We start from the raw sequence: 16,444 nt of genomic DNA, 5'->3' as shown, positions 1-16,444 counted from the left end.
AAGCAGCAGAAGAAAAAAAAGTCTCTGACACAAAACTGAGATAAGTATAGAATAAAGAGATGCTGAAAGTATGAACATGCAAAGTTGAAGGGCTCTTTGATAAGGAGATGCCTGGAAAGAGGACGTGTGTGTACACACACACACACACACACACACACACACACACACACTCTAACAGACTTGCCCTTCCATTTAAAAACACCACACTAGAGCAGTTCAGTCATTCTCAGTTGATTGCTGTTTTATCTCATTAATTTCTGCCTTTTTCTTTTTTTGTTCATTTTTAAAGCCTGCGGCAAAGTGAACACCGCAGCTCCTGTTTTGATGCATGCTAAGTGGTTTTAATATTAATTTGTTTTCTCTCTCCATAAGTCATGAATACTTTTGATTCCAAAGAGGACAGAAATATAAATCAAGTTTTGGACACGAAGCCTGTGTATTCTCCCTGCCCTTGCTCAGTTAGGGTGATTCCCTGCTCGGCTCATTTGTCATTGTCATATTCCCGGCTGTATTTCTGGGCTGTTGTGATCCTGTTCTGTTGATGCATTGGTCCTTAAAACATCCCTGGTGTCTGCGGGATACTGCAAACCGGATGTTATTCCCAACTGACCAACTCTCCACTAAGGGGGGAAAAAAAGAAATCTCACTGCTGTATCCATGCTGCATTTTGTTTTGTTGGAACTTTTCTGAGGGACTTCAGGCTCTGCACCTCTCATGTTTTCGATTTTAAACCATTTTTCTCCTTTTCGATTGATGCATACCAAACTCTGATCTGTTTATCCCTCTTAATCACAAGAAACAAAGTGCAAGTAAAGTACGAGCTTTAGCATTTTTTTCTTCACTTCATAAATGGACACATGTACACTATCAAACTAACATGTTATTTCAGTCCCCTTGTAGATTGAACCTCAGGTATCTTATTGCCCAAAGTTAGTTATGTTATGTGTCCTCAATAACACCCTGTCTGTTTCCCAAATAGCATGCAGTTAGCTTAGCTTAACAATGTAAATAAGGGGGAAACAAAATGTACATATCACTCTTAAAGCTCACTAACTTTCAAGTTATGTTTTTTTGTTTAAACCTCACTAAAATTATATTATTGAATAATAATACACATTTCTGTTATTTTCACCTGTTGCTTCTCAATATGCTAAGCTAAACTAGCCACCTCTTAGCATTAGCTTTTATATTAATCTTAACAAGAGTGGTGGTCTATCTTTTCAACCAACTGTCAGAAAGAAAGTGACTGACTGTTTAACCTTTAATACTTTTTGGTTAGCTTAGCATTCATACTAGATTAAGGGCTGGAATTGCTAGCTTCGCTCTTTCCTTCAAAAAAATAAAAATTCAAAAGATTGACAAACTTTTGTTTTTCTATTTGATTGATTAAATTGATATATAATGCTGTGAAATGAACAAGGCTCAGCCATTCCTGCAGCTGTCTCCCTTTTTTCTTTTTTTCCATGCTAACCTGAGATAGCTTCATCACCCAGACATGAACATGATTACAGTCTCCTTTACTGACTGGAAACGAGAAAGTGGCTGAGCTTATTTTGCAAACTTTTAAAAGCATCCTTCTGTACCCTTCTCTTTTTAATGCTGAGGGGTTCTTCCTTAGGATTGTGTTCTCACATATAATTCCATGTGGTTGTTTACAGTACAAACACCAAAATAGATATATTACTGGTAGCTTGCATCATGCCTTCAACCTTGTTGTGCTCACCTCCTTCTGCCTCCTTTTCCTCCTCTTTCCTTAATTTGCTTCTTCCTTTTGTTTTCCCTCCAGCCTTAATCCGTCATTACCTTTCTTTTCTTTTTTTCTAATGACGAACATGTCTGCTTCTCCTCTTCTTTTCACCTAGTGTTGCGTGTTTCTTTTCTTCATTCCTTCCCACACTGCCTCTGTCCTTCACCTGCTACTTAACATTCTCACCTCCAACCATCATTTCTTCCTCCAGCTCTTTGTTTCTGTCACTGAATCTTTTCACCTTTCTCCCCCCCCTCCCACATTTCTCCATGAAGCGAAAACACGTCACCCTGTCCTATTTTCTTTATTTCTCATGTCCTTCTCTTGTTCAGCCTATTTCCCTTTGCTCTTGTTTTGCTTCTGTTTTTCATCTTTCATTTCAGTCTTTCTGAAGACTCTTCAAAGCCCGATCTGCAGTTTGCACTAAAGAGTCCTCTCTCCTCCTGTGCTTTTCATTCATTTCACTTCAATATCCTGTGCCCCCTCTCCTTCTCCCTCAAGGTTCACTTTTGGTGCCTCGCGTCACAAACACACGACGTTGAAGGTCTTCTGAAGGTTGTTACTCTTTCATATATCAGGATGTTATTTTATGGTTCACTGTATTTATTCACTCTGCCTGCATTCTCCGACTTGTACGCACACACACTGACACACACACACCAGCAGGGTTTTGACTGCCTGAGCTGTTTGTGAAGCAAAGCAGCAGGTTGTTAAGAGCTGCAAATGTCTCATTATGTAAGATGTGTTTACCAGATGCCAGTCTACAGTTTCTGTTGTCCTCCACCTCGCTTTTTTGTCTCACTCTGTCTCCCTCGCTCTTAGCATTCATTGTTTGTCTCTCTCTCTCTGTTCATATCTTTCTCCATTAACTTCTGTCACTCTTTTGTGTTACTTTGAATACAGCTTTTACATTGCGTAAACAATCTGTTTCTATGGATGTGAATATGTCTGAGTGCTGTGTGCTGACACCGTTTGATTCAAGCATGACCTTTACTGAAGTTACATCTTCCACATTCTGTGGGATGATACTAATGAAAGAGCTGCTGTTGATGTTGTCGTGCGGATGAGTGTTTGTTCCAAATTTGATTAAAGTCTCCATGATGTGATGAGATTTAGTTGTCAAATGATAATTTCCCATCCCCCTTCTTTAAAGGACTTTTGGCTATGAAACGGCATCGTCGCAAACATTTTAAACAAAAACTGCATGCAGACAAACGTGTGGACAAACATCTGAGTCTCATAAAAAAGAAAGCACACTGTGATTGAAATGATGCAAAACTGAAACGCTAAAGAAGGTAAACATTTTAAAGACGAATCAGAAATACAAACTTTAGGCTGACATCCGGTCAAACAGCAGACATTGAATGTGCCATATCAAACTTTAACTTTAAAAGCACTTGACTTTTATGAGTATGACGATAACATACACATGATGTAAATTCTCACTGTTCTCTCTTTCTTCTTCCTGTTTTGACTTCAGCCCAAGCAGCGCACCTCTCTGTCCTCGTCCCTGGACGTCCAGAGGCCGGTCAACCACAGCTGCGAGCCCAGCGAGGTAAGCTCGTCCCTGGGCTACGCCAGCTTCAGCACCAGCCCCCCTGCCAGCCCCCCGCTCAGCCCCAACCAGGAAGACTCTGCAGGCTCCAACGACGATTGTCAGCTCACAGGTGAGACTCAATCAACAGACTAGAGGGGGCGAAAGCAATTATCATCACAGATGGCATGCCTGGCAGGAGTGAGGGTGGGTGCTGCTTGTCCTCCTGGAATACATTCAGTCAAGATCTTGGGGCATACTGTGGGAATGTCTCCTCAAGGGAACTATCACAGTATGAAAATGTGTACCATCAGAGCTCCTGAATTTGCCTTTAAATGCCAGGAAACAGTCAAATATGACAATCAGAATGAAAGCCCACATTTGCAAATTCAGCTTGCTTGCGTTGTCTCATAAACTCAAACCTGATGCTATTTAGTTAGATATAACTTCAACTACTGTAAGCTAATACCTGAAAGCAGCACATTTTAGCGTTCAAGAAAAAAGTAGCATACATTTAGAGAGACCTGGGTTTTTTTCGGACATGTCGTATTTTCTTAGCTATAATGGTTGGTTTTCCATTCAGAGTGGTTATTGACACAGAGTGGAATAAAGTGAGATAGTTCAACACAGAAAGTCTACTGTGTACATAATGGTAACTTTGGGTGTTGTTTGTTGGTCACCGTTCTTCAGTTAGGCCATCAATTATGCATAAAATACACATTTACTCTGAAGGTCAACACATTGAACGTCTTCAAAATCCTTTTTGACTTGTGAAATATTCAATCTTTACCCATTCAGCTGCCTCTTATATCGCTGCTCTTCTTTTTTTCTTTTTTTTTTATCCCAGCTGAGTTGAAGCCTTCTATTTTATTCGGTCTTTGTTGTCTGAGTGTTGTTTAAACTCTTTCAGCCCAGAAAGCAAATGAAACTTTAATCCTCCTGCCCAGGGTCCCTGGAAGATGAAATCATATTTCTCCTCCTGTCAAACATGAAAACTGAGCCAAGAGGCAAACACCTTGGAGGCCAACAACAAATCTCAGAAAGAACTCTGGACTCAGGTGGGCTGTGGACGGAGCGGAGAGATGAAACATTTCTCTCAGGGGATTTAGAAGAAGATTAGAAATTTACAAATAAAACTATCTTAGGTTCCATAAATACATTTGGTACGTAGCGCACGTTCTCGTGAAGTAAACTCTCCCAGGGATATGAGTGTCGCCTGTTTAGGAGTGAAAGGTTGAAATAAGCAGCGAGGAAAATTGAGCACATGGCTTTGACCTTTAAATCAAGTCAGGTGGGTTTGACAAATCTGTGGCCGCACAACATGATTTATTAATGACTGGACTGCTGCCAGGTTGAAAGGCATCAAACCAAAAAGAGAAGTGCAGTGCTGAAGAAATATCAGAAAAGACAAAACATTATTCATATCATGGATGATGCCTTAGCTCCTGTTTGCAGGTTATCTTCCATAAATGTTGATGATAATAATAATAACTGTATTTATATAGCACCTTTAAAAACAACCGTTTACAAAGTGCTTTTTACAGATAAAAACAAATACATCAACATTTAGGGAGAGGAAGGCACAGAGGTAAACAGACGGACCAAACAGGGAGTATGAAAATAATATAAATGCAGATGAAGTTAGTCACAGTTAGGATTTTTCTTGTGCTAAATGCATTTATATGTCATCAGCATAAAGACTGTTTGTGATTGTTCAGTGGTGTGAATTAGCATGTTACAGTATAGGCCTCATTCACGCTCGAAGAGGTTTACTATTAAAATGCAAATACTAAAGTGTCATGTATACAAACATTTCATGTGGAAATCCACTGACATTACACATTTCAGAGGGACAGAGGGAAATTTCCGAGGTTTTTTGAGGTGAAAACCGCTCTTATTTTCTAAATGAGTCTCAAGCCTGCTTCACTGGAAATTAGGAAGCAAACAAGCGCTTTCAAGGGAAATCTGTGCCGGATATCTTACAAAACTCCGACTCCGAGACATCAGCAGAAGACGCTGTCTTGGTCCTGCGGGGCGACTCGCTCACTGTCAGACCACATGAAACTCATGAAGAGTCTTTCATCTGATGATGCCCCCCCTGCTGTCTTTAAAGTTTCTCCTTCAAAATGGACATCCTGTTAACGAACTGAGGCGCTTTCTATCAAGAACGTTATAATGAAGGAAGGTAAATCTGCACATGGGGCATTTTCTCACTTATTTAGTAGGAACATGGGTATTAAATAATGCAGCCATGTTAATAATTCATGTGCTTGTTAGTGATGTCTGTGTATAGATCCATGATTTAACAAATGTCTCTTAACACTCTACATATGGAAACTTTTCTCTCCGTTGGAGGGAGTGCTTTATTGTAACCACCAGACCAAAGTGATTATCGTGTTCATGATAAAGAAAATAAACTGAAGTGTTTTCACGTCACTGGGATACCATGAAAGTGTTTCATGTTCCTCGTGCCACTCTCGGTCTACTCCCGACCTTCACTTCTTTCCTTTGTGTCGTTTCCTACTCGCTTTGTTACCATAGCAATGAGATTCCTCGTTGTCATGGCGAAGAGGTGGCCTCCGGCGTCGGTAATATGTGGATGCGATGGTGAACACTTCCTTCTCTCACCTGGTTCTCATTCCGAGCCGTCTCTCACACCCGCCGCTATCAGGCGTCGGCAGGAGAAAGCCGCGGGAGTCAAGCAGGCGGGAGGCGTTTGTTTGTGTTTCGTCCGGTTCAGTGGCCCAGCTAGACTTTGATGTGTGTGTAGTGGCTCACATTCATTATCAATCCACAGGTGCGCGCTCAAGCTGACACAGACTGAATGGTCCTCATCTGTGATTGTCTTTGAAGCATCACCTCTTTGTTTATCTAACAAGAGGGTCTTATTTCCCTCTCCAAACTCCCCTTAATGAATCATGAGCCTGACACTGATGTGTGTCTGATGTCTTCTGGGGACAAAGACAGAGGAGCAGTCATATTGATCACACAGTTTCATCAACATTGTTTTTGGATTCTAAATTCAGCAATATGGGCTCTAAGAACATTTTGTATTTTTATTGTGACCGTGGTTGCTCCTCTGTATATCTTCTGTTTTGAATACGGCTGGTTACCATGCATTTTTTTTCTAAGTAGTAATGCTTATCCTACTTATCTGTACTTTTACATGTAAGTACTCTGCGGGAAAGTAGGCTTCAGAGCATCTTGTGTGAGTGGCTCTTTGTAACATGTGAGAACTTGTGGGGAGTAGATCGGCTGCACTCAACAAGCTAAAGCTACCACTTTACCAAAATAATCCATTTCACTTCCAGTGTATGCTAAAATGTCCCATTACTGCATACACGGGCGTTTTGTGAAAGTTGTCCTCTTCTCTATAAGCAGTTCAAAGTGTCGACTGTAAAAGCAGACGTCGTTAGACGACGAAAAAAACGGACAGTAAAAAAGATTTTTAGCAGCAGCTGAAGTTCAACCTGCCCTGCAGTCAGTGCTGTTTTAGCAGTCAGTGCTGTTTTAGCATCGCTCCACTGTACCCAATTAATCACACAAAAACACTCTGATTATCTTAAACGTGTCCTTAAACATCTCTACAACCCTCGAGGTTGAAGGTTTGAGACACATCACCCAGAGTTGCTCCCTCTGCTTCGTTGGCCGTGTGTGAATGGGATTAGTTACTTCTGATGGTCTCACTACATTGTGACCTCTGCCATCAGGGTGTGAGTGGTTCAGAAGACGAGAAAAGCACAATGGAAGCTCAAGTCCATTAGCTATTTATTGTAAAGACTTCTCTTTTTTCTGAGTAAAAACAATAATTGGTTTCATTTTATGCAAATAAAATCAATTATTGTTTTGATCTTTCTTTCAACTTCAGACATACCAGGAAAGATATGCATTTCTAATAGTGTCTGATTTCAATTGGATTTGTGATGACTGATGTTGAAAAACAAGACTTCTTCATTCGTGTGCACTTTTAATGAAAGGGGAAACATTATATATCGACACTAAGAGATGATACAGCACACACTATCACTGCAACATTTATAAGCACACATGAGGCAGAGCATTATTGATAGAAACTGAGATATGCTCTAAATACTGCATATGCACACCTATGTGCATATACACCCTGTCACAGTGCATATCCCCCCCCTCTCTCTCTCTCTGCCTAAAGCTCAAACACTAGGAATAGATTGGCAGCCATTTATATTTCTTATAAAAAAAATATCTCCTTCTCCTCCCCCTTCATCTTCTGCTACGCTGCTCATCCTGCGCTCTCTTCTTATTAGCTTTATAAGGCCCATTGTGTAGTTGCCATGGTAACAAGTGGCTTACAGGGAGCGGAAAAGAGCGAGAAACGAGAGAAAGAGAGAGAATATATATATGTGAATACAGAAGGCAAAAAGTCTGAGAAATCAAAGGATGCCAGTGGAAAAAAGAGAGTGGGCGAACGAGAGAGTGAGAGTCTAAGCATGCAGGGGGGGTGGAAGAGGATGAGAGGGGGGGGCGATGAATGAAAATCAGCAAAATGCAGAGAATGAAATGTGAGATTTCAGGGGGGTTGGAGAGAGAAATAAGGACGAGAAAGTAAAGAGAGCACTTTTTTGCTCCCCCACCCTGCACACCAAAAAAGGTATTTCCTCCATTTCTTCATGTTCGCCCTTCCGCCTTCATCCTCTTCAATCCTGAAAATGTTTCACCACACCAACCCAGCGTTTACACAATAAACGTTCGGCCCCGCAGCAGAGTATGCAGGTGTCATCCACCTGCGTGGGCGGCTGGATAAAAAGCAGACCTATTTATAACCCGATCCATCCCTGCTGCTGCTGCTGCTGCTGCTGCTGCTGCTGATGCTCCGCTTTACGTAACGTTGGACATTGCTCGGGAAGATATTCCCTCAGTGCCCTCGGAGCGGAGCGGCCAAGTGCAATGCAGTGTTATGCAAAAGCGGATGCAACCCAGCCGTCCTCCATGAATTATGCAGTGCCCCCTGCGACAAGTTAGTGACACACAGGCGCAGATCTGCAGGTGTGTATTAAATCAGCTGTGAAGGTGCTGGAAAAGCTTCTAATACACACCAAAGACTGATGTTGCAGGTGACACGTTACACTCGCGTTCGTCTATCGTTTACAAAAGGGAAAACCCTGTTTTTCTCCCTTTTCTTTAACATTTAAAGCTGCACCAACCATTCCTATTTCTTCTCGACAAACAATGGGTCAGCCTCTGTTGTCAAAGTGCTCCATCTCTGAGCGCTCTATATACTGCCTCCATGCAACAAGCTGCACACAGACACAGTGTGGAACTAGCTTAAACACATGATTCGGGAGTTGTTAGAGGTTCTCTTTGGAGTCCCTCGGCTCTAAAGCAGTTTTAAAAGCCACAAAAAAACCCAACCTGGACTCGGTGTTGTAGTTGTATCTATTCTATCTATTTTCTAGCACATACACAAATCAAATGAGTTGATTCAAAGCAGTTGATTCAGTGAGTTTGAACTCCTCTACTTACAATACTCTCTGCACTGTCTGCAGCAAATGTATCAGCGCATCACAGCAGAGCAGAGGGCAGTCTGCATGGGAAAGGAAAGGGACCTATTTTGTGGTGGATGTGTCTTTTTCACCGTGTTTTTGTGTTGTCGCTTCATTGAATGCATTTTTGTTCACGGAGAAATCCTCGTTCAATTCAAGACATTACTGTCGTTGTTCATCATCTACTATTCTCTCCTCTTCACGTTTGGACACATTTCCACTGAGTGGCATCCACATGTCCCTGACGCAGAGCAGGATTGTCGCGTTTCAACTTATTGCCAGTCTACGTATCCACTCCAAACAGTTTCCCCCTCTGAGACGAAGATCTAATTAACACCACAGAGTCATCATAGAGCCGGGACGGTTTTGATCACACGCTCTGGGTGCTTGTATCATTTAGTTTTTCACCTCAGGCAGTGGTGCCAACAAGTCGGGGTAAGATTGGAGGACTTTAGTCTGAAGCCTGTCAGGAAGAGGAGGAGGTGGGGTCAACAGTTGTGCGCAGACGGTCACCGTTATCAGAAGAATAAATCCGAATAGGTTCACTTACATCCTAACTTTTTCTCTCTCTCTCTCTCTCTCTCTCTACTTAAAGCTAGGTAAATATAGCACTCTTGGGTGGCCGTAAATATACATGGGCGGGCCGCCCGAGTATCATCGATGTGTGGGAAACACTGGCCTGCTTCATTTTAAAATGCCTAAGCTCAGCCTCACACAGCCGCTAGCATGGCTTTAGGTGATGGTGACTCACGTTTTGAAGCTCATTAACCAAATGAAGCTCACGCAGACTTCTTTCTAAACGACAACAAAAAACTAGAGAATTCATTTAGCTAGAGAGAGACGCTGCTTCAACAACTGCAGTGACAAAGATCTTTGTGTGTTTGTGTGTTGCCCCTTGACTACATTTGGTGCTGACAGTTTGGAAGAGCAACCCCACTGCTCTGGACACACATGCGCGCACACACACACACACACACACACACACAGAAATTCACACATTGTACAAGCATCACACACACACACACACACACACAGCTAATCTGCGACAACCTCTTACCATGTTTAACCTCTCCATTTCCCTTTCACACACACACACATGCACACACTCAAGTGGAATTTCAACAACGTCAGTAAGAGACTGCCATCACTCCTGACTTCAGGAGTCTAGAAAATAGGTTACTGCAGGAGACGAGCCAGTTGCCGTGGCAATATAGTCTGCGTACTCGAATCAGGAGAGAAAGTGAGAATTCAATATCTGCAGACTCGGCTCCTTGCCGCCTTAAGGCTGCTTCAGATACATACAGGTTATCAGACATGAAGTAATGCACTCAGCAGGGAGTCCTCCCTCTCTCTCTCTGTGCCTCACACAGTGGGCGAGTTAAGACCGACCTGTTTGCGCCTGTTAGTGTAGCTTCTGCTCTGATGCTGCAGACGTAAAGGTAACTCTCAGTGGGCACGTGTGTGTGAAGATAAGGCCAAATGTTCTGGACCATGGAGTTGGAACTTTTTTTTTCCACTCAGCATTTAAATAAATTATCGAAGATGATGCAGATTTAAAGATTACAAATCTTCTATCAGAAACATGAACATGTTGTAAAGTAATCCTGGAAACTTAACCATGTTTCTACATGATGAAAACTGCACCACGTCCATGTTCATTACTGGAATATCAAGTTTTCTGATCTGTGTCACTGTGAAATGCAATTTTTACATCACTCACTCGACGTTTATCTGCCACTGAACGTCAAATATTTAGCCGAGGGCACTTCACCACAGACGGGAAAAAAAATAAACATTTGATGAGAATATATGCAGCCATTGCTATCCATTTTCAAAGAATTAGAGCGTGAAGTTTGATGACAACAACGTGGTCGTTTTATTAACTCAGATTCATTCTTTCACTTCATGATCAGCAGCCTGATCAGCGTGTAACAGTAGATAAAGGTTTGACATGTTCAATGGATGTAGAGCCTGTATTCACTCAACACGTCTCAGGTATATTTAGAACTCTCCACTTATGCACTTCAAGGTAATGATCGTGGCCTTTACAGCAGCACTTGAAGGCAGCACTGATTCTACTCTTACAAGTTATGTAGTGGATTTCCTGTTGCTTTAACATTTTCTTAAATCAGCAACCCAAACCAAGCAGCCCTAATCTTGATGTGGCCTTTATTAGCAAAGACGCCTGAGGCCCAGGGAGCCGACGATGATGTCTCCAGGTCTGCAGCGCTCTGGAAATACGGATGCCTCTTAAATCTGTGAGATGACTGACAGCTCAGATATTACTCTGTAGTTTTTAATAACAGTCAGTGCGGAGCCACAAGAGACGGTGCGATGAGCGCCGCTCTATCAGATGTTTGGATCATCTCCCAGCCTGAGACGCACACACACACACACACACACACACACACACACACACACACACACACACACACACACACACACACACACACACACACACACACACACACACACACACACACACACACACACACACACACACACACACACACACACAGGAAAAGCATCTCTGAATATGAGAGATAGTTAGCTGTCTTTATAGTGTGGGTGCGCATTCACATGGCTCACAGTCCATTTAGTCCTTCACACAAGGTAAGGATGAAGAAGAAGCGTTTGAATGTAAAAAGAAATTAAGGCAACAAAAAGAGATTTACAACAAGCAGACAGGAAGTCATGCCACTGTAAACAGATGAACTACATATGGATAGAAACAAACGGGAAAAGACAATAACAACAGCTAACAGGAAATAGGAATTAGAAGGCAGCTTCAATACAGAATGAGCAAATATAGTCTCTTCCAGCCACTTTTTCAGAGCTCTCATTTCCCTCATTTTCTCTCTCTCTCTCTCTCTCTCTCTCTCTCTCTCTCTCTCTCTCTCTCTCTCTCTCTCTCTCTCTCTCTCTCTCTCTCTCTCTCTCCCCCTCTCTCTCTCTCTCTCTCTCTCTCTCTCTCTCTCTCTCTCTCTCTCTCTTTCTCTTTCTGCCCATCAGTCACTGTTATACGCTCCCTGCCCGCCCCCTCACTCTCCCTCCGACTCACTACCATTTATCAGACCTTCTTCCTTTTCTTTTTTGCCTCTTCATAACTCATTTAGCCTTCCACTTAAACTCTGTTTTCCATTCAGTCAAATAGCCTTCTGCACCACCTCTGTCTCTGCTGCTTCTCCTTGATCTTTTGCCCACTCACTCTTTCTCTTGACTACTTTAACATTCAAGCTTTTCAACCCGCTCTCAAGCTTCTTCTAGCACTCTTCTCTTTACTTCTGCTTCCCGCCCCATCTCCTCCGTGCATTATGAACGCCGGGGAAGAGATCTCTGATCATTACTAAGCAAACGCGTGTTTAAACCCTGCAGCAGGGGTCAAAGGCAAGAAGAGGGGACTCGACATTTTCGTATCCATCTCTCCTCAGCACCATTCCATCCATCCGTCTTTGGATTTGGAGATTGCATTAAGAGCTTAATTAAGAATTAAAACGGCTTAGTCTAAAATGAAATCTAGCTTCTGTGTAATGATTGCTAACAGGAGAAAACTCAGAGAAGGTAATTATTTTAGATGAGTTTGTCGTTTAATTAGATGATCTCATTCCAAGCAGGCTTTAAGTATGTAGTCTGTTCTCTGTTGGTGCGTTTCATAAAGTCAAAATAGATGTTTTAGGCTCTTTAGATGTCGGAGTTTTGAGTATTTTATTTGTATACGTGTTTGTTTGTTACAACATGAGACCACTGTGGAGTATTGCTTTTCACTAAGCATAGGCTGAGCACAGTGAGTGCCACCATAGTGCTGCGGATACAGTCCAGCGTTTCCAGACAAAACTCAGTTTCAGTTCGTGGCTCCAGAAGAAAGATGCTCTCATTGCCGCCGCCGCCGCCATGTTTGTTTTTGTACGCACGGTCGGTAGTCAGCAGCTGTCCAAGAACCAGGTCCCGTCTTCTTCATCTTTACATCCACAAACACAAAACGGTTATATTTAAAAAACCTGATCAAAACTGGAAGTCCACGTAAACGTCTCCTACTCATGGACCATTATTGTTAAGGTTTCATTCAGACATACTGGTGTTAAGGTGAGATAATCGATTAAATGTTTCTAAATTAGATTATTTTGTCTTTTCGATTTGACCGTTCTCGCCAAGTGCAGTTAAGACTTTATGCCGACCTGACAGGAGTTATGAATGTAAGGAGTTGATGGATGAATGGATTCAGCGTTTAGGTACGATGAAGAAATACCTCACAGTGTCAGATCTATTCCTCTTCCTCCCACTGTCTTCCTCCGGACTGTCTCTCTCCGAGGGGTGGGGTGGAGTGACGATGTTCCCGGCTGAAGGTTTGGACCGTTTATCAACCGGAGGAATCGACGACTTCACAAAGCTTAGCGTCTGTCACTCGATGTTATAAAGCAGTCTCTCTGAGTCTTTGACAGGCGAGTAGCTTTTTCACCCTGATCAGCTGATGGTCATTAACTACGAGACACACTGGGTTGCACAAGCAAACACAAACATTGCTGCATCCAGTATCTGGGCTGAGCTGCTGCAGGCCACAACTTGTGTGTGTGTGTGTGTGTGTGTGTGTCGGTGTTAGTTGCTTGTGCAATAAAAATGCAGGTGTTCAGGGTGACGCTGCTGTTGCTCCATCTGATTCTGATGGTAGTTGCTGCATTTCATCAAACGGCAGGACTCGCTGTGTGGCTGTTTCTTATTTGAGCTGTTGTCTTGGATGGCCAGGTAAGAAACACACACACACACACAGACACAGTGTGAGGACAGTCTATAAGGGAGCGCTGCAGAGGGATCTTTAGGATGAGAAAGAGAAAAACTTAATGAAGGTTAAAACGACGCCGAGAAAGGCGATCGATAGTCTGCAGGGGGAGAAGAAGAGAAATGAGAGATTCAAGGTAGTCGAGCCAAATTGCGCCTCTCTGTAATCAATCCTCTAATTTGTCTCACACGAGTTGTCAGCGTGTCTTCACTCTCATCATCTGATGTTCTTTATATGTTATCTTTACCTGAAATCTGATCTTATTGAACTGAAAAGCTCGAGGATTTTTACTGGGGTTTTTTTGCTTCCAATTTGTCTTCTACCTCCTCTTTCGACCTTTGCTTTCATCTGTCTGATCTGAGTTGTTACACACACACACACACACACACACACATATTTATCAGCCTCAGACTTCTCACTTGGTCTCTCGAAGGCCGGAGATACTTAACCATCCCGGGAAAACAAAACAAAAGTGGGAGAGATGCTTACACTTAAGGCTCTCTGTTGCCGTAGTAACCAATACTCACCTGTTGCCAACAGTTACTCATCCTAAAAAGGAAAAGAAGCAACGAGATGAGCCGTAAAGGTTTGCAAAGGAAATGCACGGTTTAAAGAAGAAACACAGGAGGACTAGTTCGAGCTGAAGACGCGTAACTGGATTCCATCTTTTTTCCCCTTTTTCCTCCTCTTGTTTTGTTCTGACTCTCCATCTCGTCCTCCTTTTTTTTTGTTTCTTATTATTTAAATGTTAGATGCCTTCAGGTGCAGTGTAAACTTAGGAATTTTTGCATCATCTGAAGAGATTGAATCAAAAGATCGATTTGATCTATTTAATTAAGTCTGACATTTTACAAATGTTTGACTTTTTTTTCTTACAAGCGTAAATGTAATAAATCAGCAGGTTGTCTCCTGACAGATTGTCAATGGTTAGTGTTATAGATTACAGACAAAGTGCACAATCACCTGAGGGACAAAGCCAGCAGAAGAATAGCAGTGAAGTGCTGAGGACAAAGGTAAACACGGTGCATTATGATGTTGATCTTTAGCCACTCTGTGCTCTTTATCCTGTAAAATGTTCAGGATTAGTCGTAACCAAAGAGCTTTCAGCTTGTATAGGAAAATACAGCCATGTCCATGTGACGCCGGAGCATGAGTCATATTTCCAGCCCTTATTACCTGAAGACTGTTAATGTGCTTCCTACTGTTCAGGTGAAGCAAAATGCAGCAATCACATTCACAGCAAGTCATATGAAAAGGCTCTCCACTCGAGGGCCGCTGCTACAATCACTCCACTTTCTCCCACTGTTATTCTTCCACAGCTTTTAACCAGCGAGAAAGATCTCAGACACTCACTCTTCTGGGGGTTCGCTTTCAAAATGCATTAGTGACATTTTCAAACTCAGATCGTCTCATGGAAGCTTCTCAGCCAGGATTCTGTAATTGTTTCATGAAATGTGGACAAGTCAGGGATGAAGTGCCAACTGACACATGCTGTGTGTGTGTGTGTGTGTGTGTGTGCGTGTGCGTGTGTGTGTGTTCACATGGAGCTCTTGTTAAAGTGGCAGCTTTGACTTCAGGGTTGAAGTGTTTCGATGTATGGCAGTGTGGACGTGAACTATATCTATTTATCGTACTGACCCTGTAGTAGTGTGTGTGTTTCATTGATTCTTATCAGTGGTGAGATCATTTGATCTAGACACACAGTGACAGGAAGCAGAGGGAAGGAGTTCTGGGCTCGACACACTGACTTCCTGTTCCAGCTGAGTCTTTCAGTAGGTGTGTGTTGCTGCAGGTCAGAGAGAAAGAACTTTAAAGTCACATCAGTAAAGACGCTCACATTGTTTTGGCCTGTTCTAGTTCATACAGTCAGCTTAAGATAAGTGTTAACCGTGATTATCTTGACTGTCCAATCTATTCATTGATCTCTATTCATGTCTGTACAGAAGGATTGCTCTATTATTATGTCAAATTCCCTATCCGCAACACTTTGTTTGCATCTTTCTCTACTTGTTTGTTTCTACACCTGCTTCAGGTCTCAATTGTTTTTTTGTTGTTTTTTTTTACACCTCTACTTATCAGTCCAGCTTCATACATTTTGCATTTATGAAACACTTTGTAGGTGATGCAAAAATAAGAGCAGGACCGTTTTCCCCAAAGGGCTTAAGCTACAGTCTGAATCTACCTGGAACATGATGTTAGTCGAGTGTGAGAGTGGAACTGGAGTAATAAATAATCGAGGTAGAATACGAATAAATAATGTACCTGTTGTTTTGCACCTTGTATCCAGAGACGACGAGTCTTTTTAACACTTCTAACACTTGTTGGGCCCTCGGCTGTGTCTTGTTTTTTCGGATGTGAACATAAGAATACACAAGCTGACAGGTAGTCAGGAAGACACAAACACATACAAAGGTACACTAGAAGAAGAAGAAAAAAAAAACAGATTAGGTTTAAAGAAAGCTTTCAGCTACTTTTCTTTCACCTCACTGATCAGACACAGCTAGCGGGCATGAAAGCGTTTCCCTCAAATACAAAAATCAATGGTGTAAAAATGTCTGCCCCGTGAGTTCATGCATACATGCACAAGATCAGACACCCAAACACACGTTTGCAGCCAGACAGTGAAGGAGCAAAGGAGTAAAATCCAAGTCAGGAGGTCTTTTACTTTTCTTCAGAGAAACAACCATCTTTTCAACGGGGAGGCAGAAGACTTATCACCTCGTTTTTATCCTCCTATTTGCTTGTTTTGCAGTTTTTAAGCCCCGTTTCTTCCTCCCTCCTCTAAGCTGCGGTGTGCTTATCCATCAGCTCTTCACGTTTAAATATCGTGTGTTTTGTTTGTTTGTGATTGATCTCATTTCTGTCTTCTT

The 16,444-nt window shown here is 42.3% G+C and overlaps 1 protein-coding gene across 3 annotated transcripts in view; it reads left to right on the top strand.

The window, feature by feature from the left end:
* The window catches only part of anks1b (ankyrin repeat and sterile alpha motif domain containing 1B), a 183,902-nt gene that overhangs the window by 112,750 nt on the left and 54,708 nt on the right, over nt 1-16,444 (top strand). For all 3 annotated transcript variants that reach the window (XM_079335793.1, XM_079335792.1, XM_079335795.1), the window contains one exon: nt 3,228-3,414. In XM_079335793.1, coding sequence (XP_079191919.1) covers nt 3,228-3,414 — 187 coding nt within the window. The remainder of the gene's footprint in view (nt 1-3,227; nt 3,415-16,444) is intronic.

Source organism: Symphodus melops (assembly GCF_947650265.1).
Source record: "Symphodus melops genome assembly, chromosome: 22".
NCBI lineage: Eukaryota > Metazoa > Chordata > Actinopteri > Labriformes > Labridae > Symphodus > Symphodus melops.
This window is presented reverse-complemented; position numbering and strand designations above follow the sequence as displayed.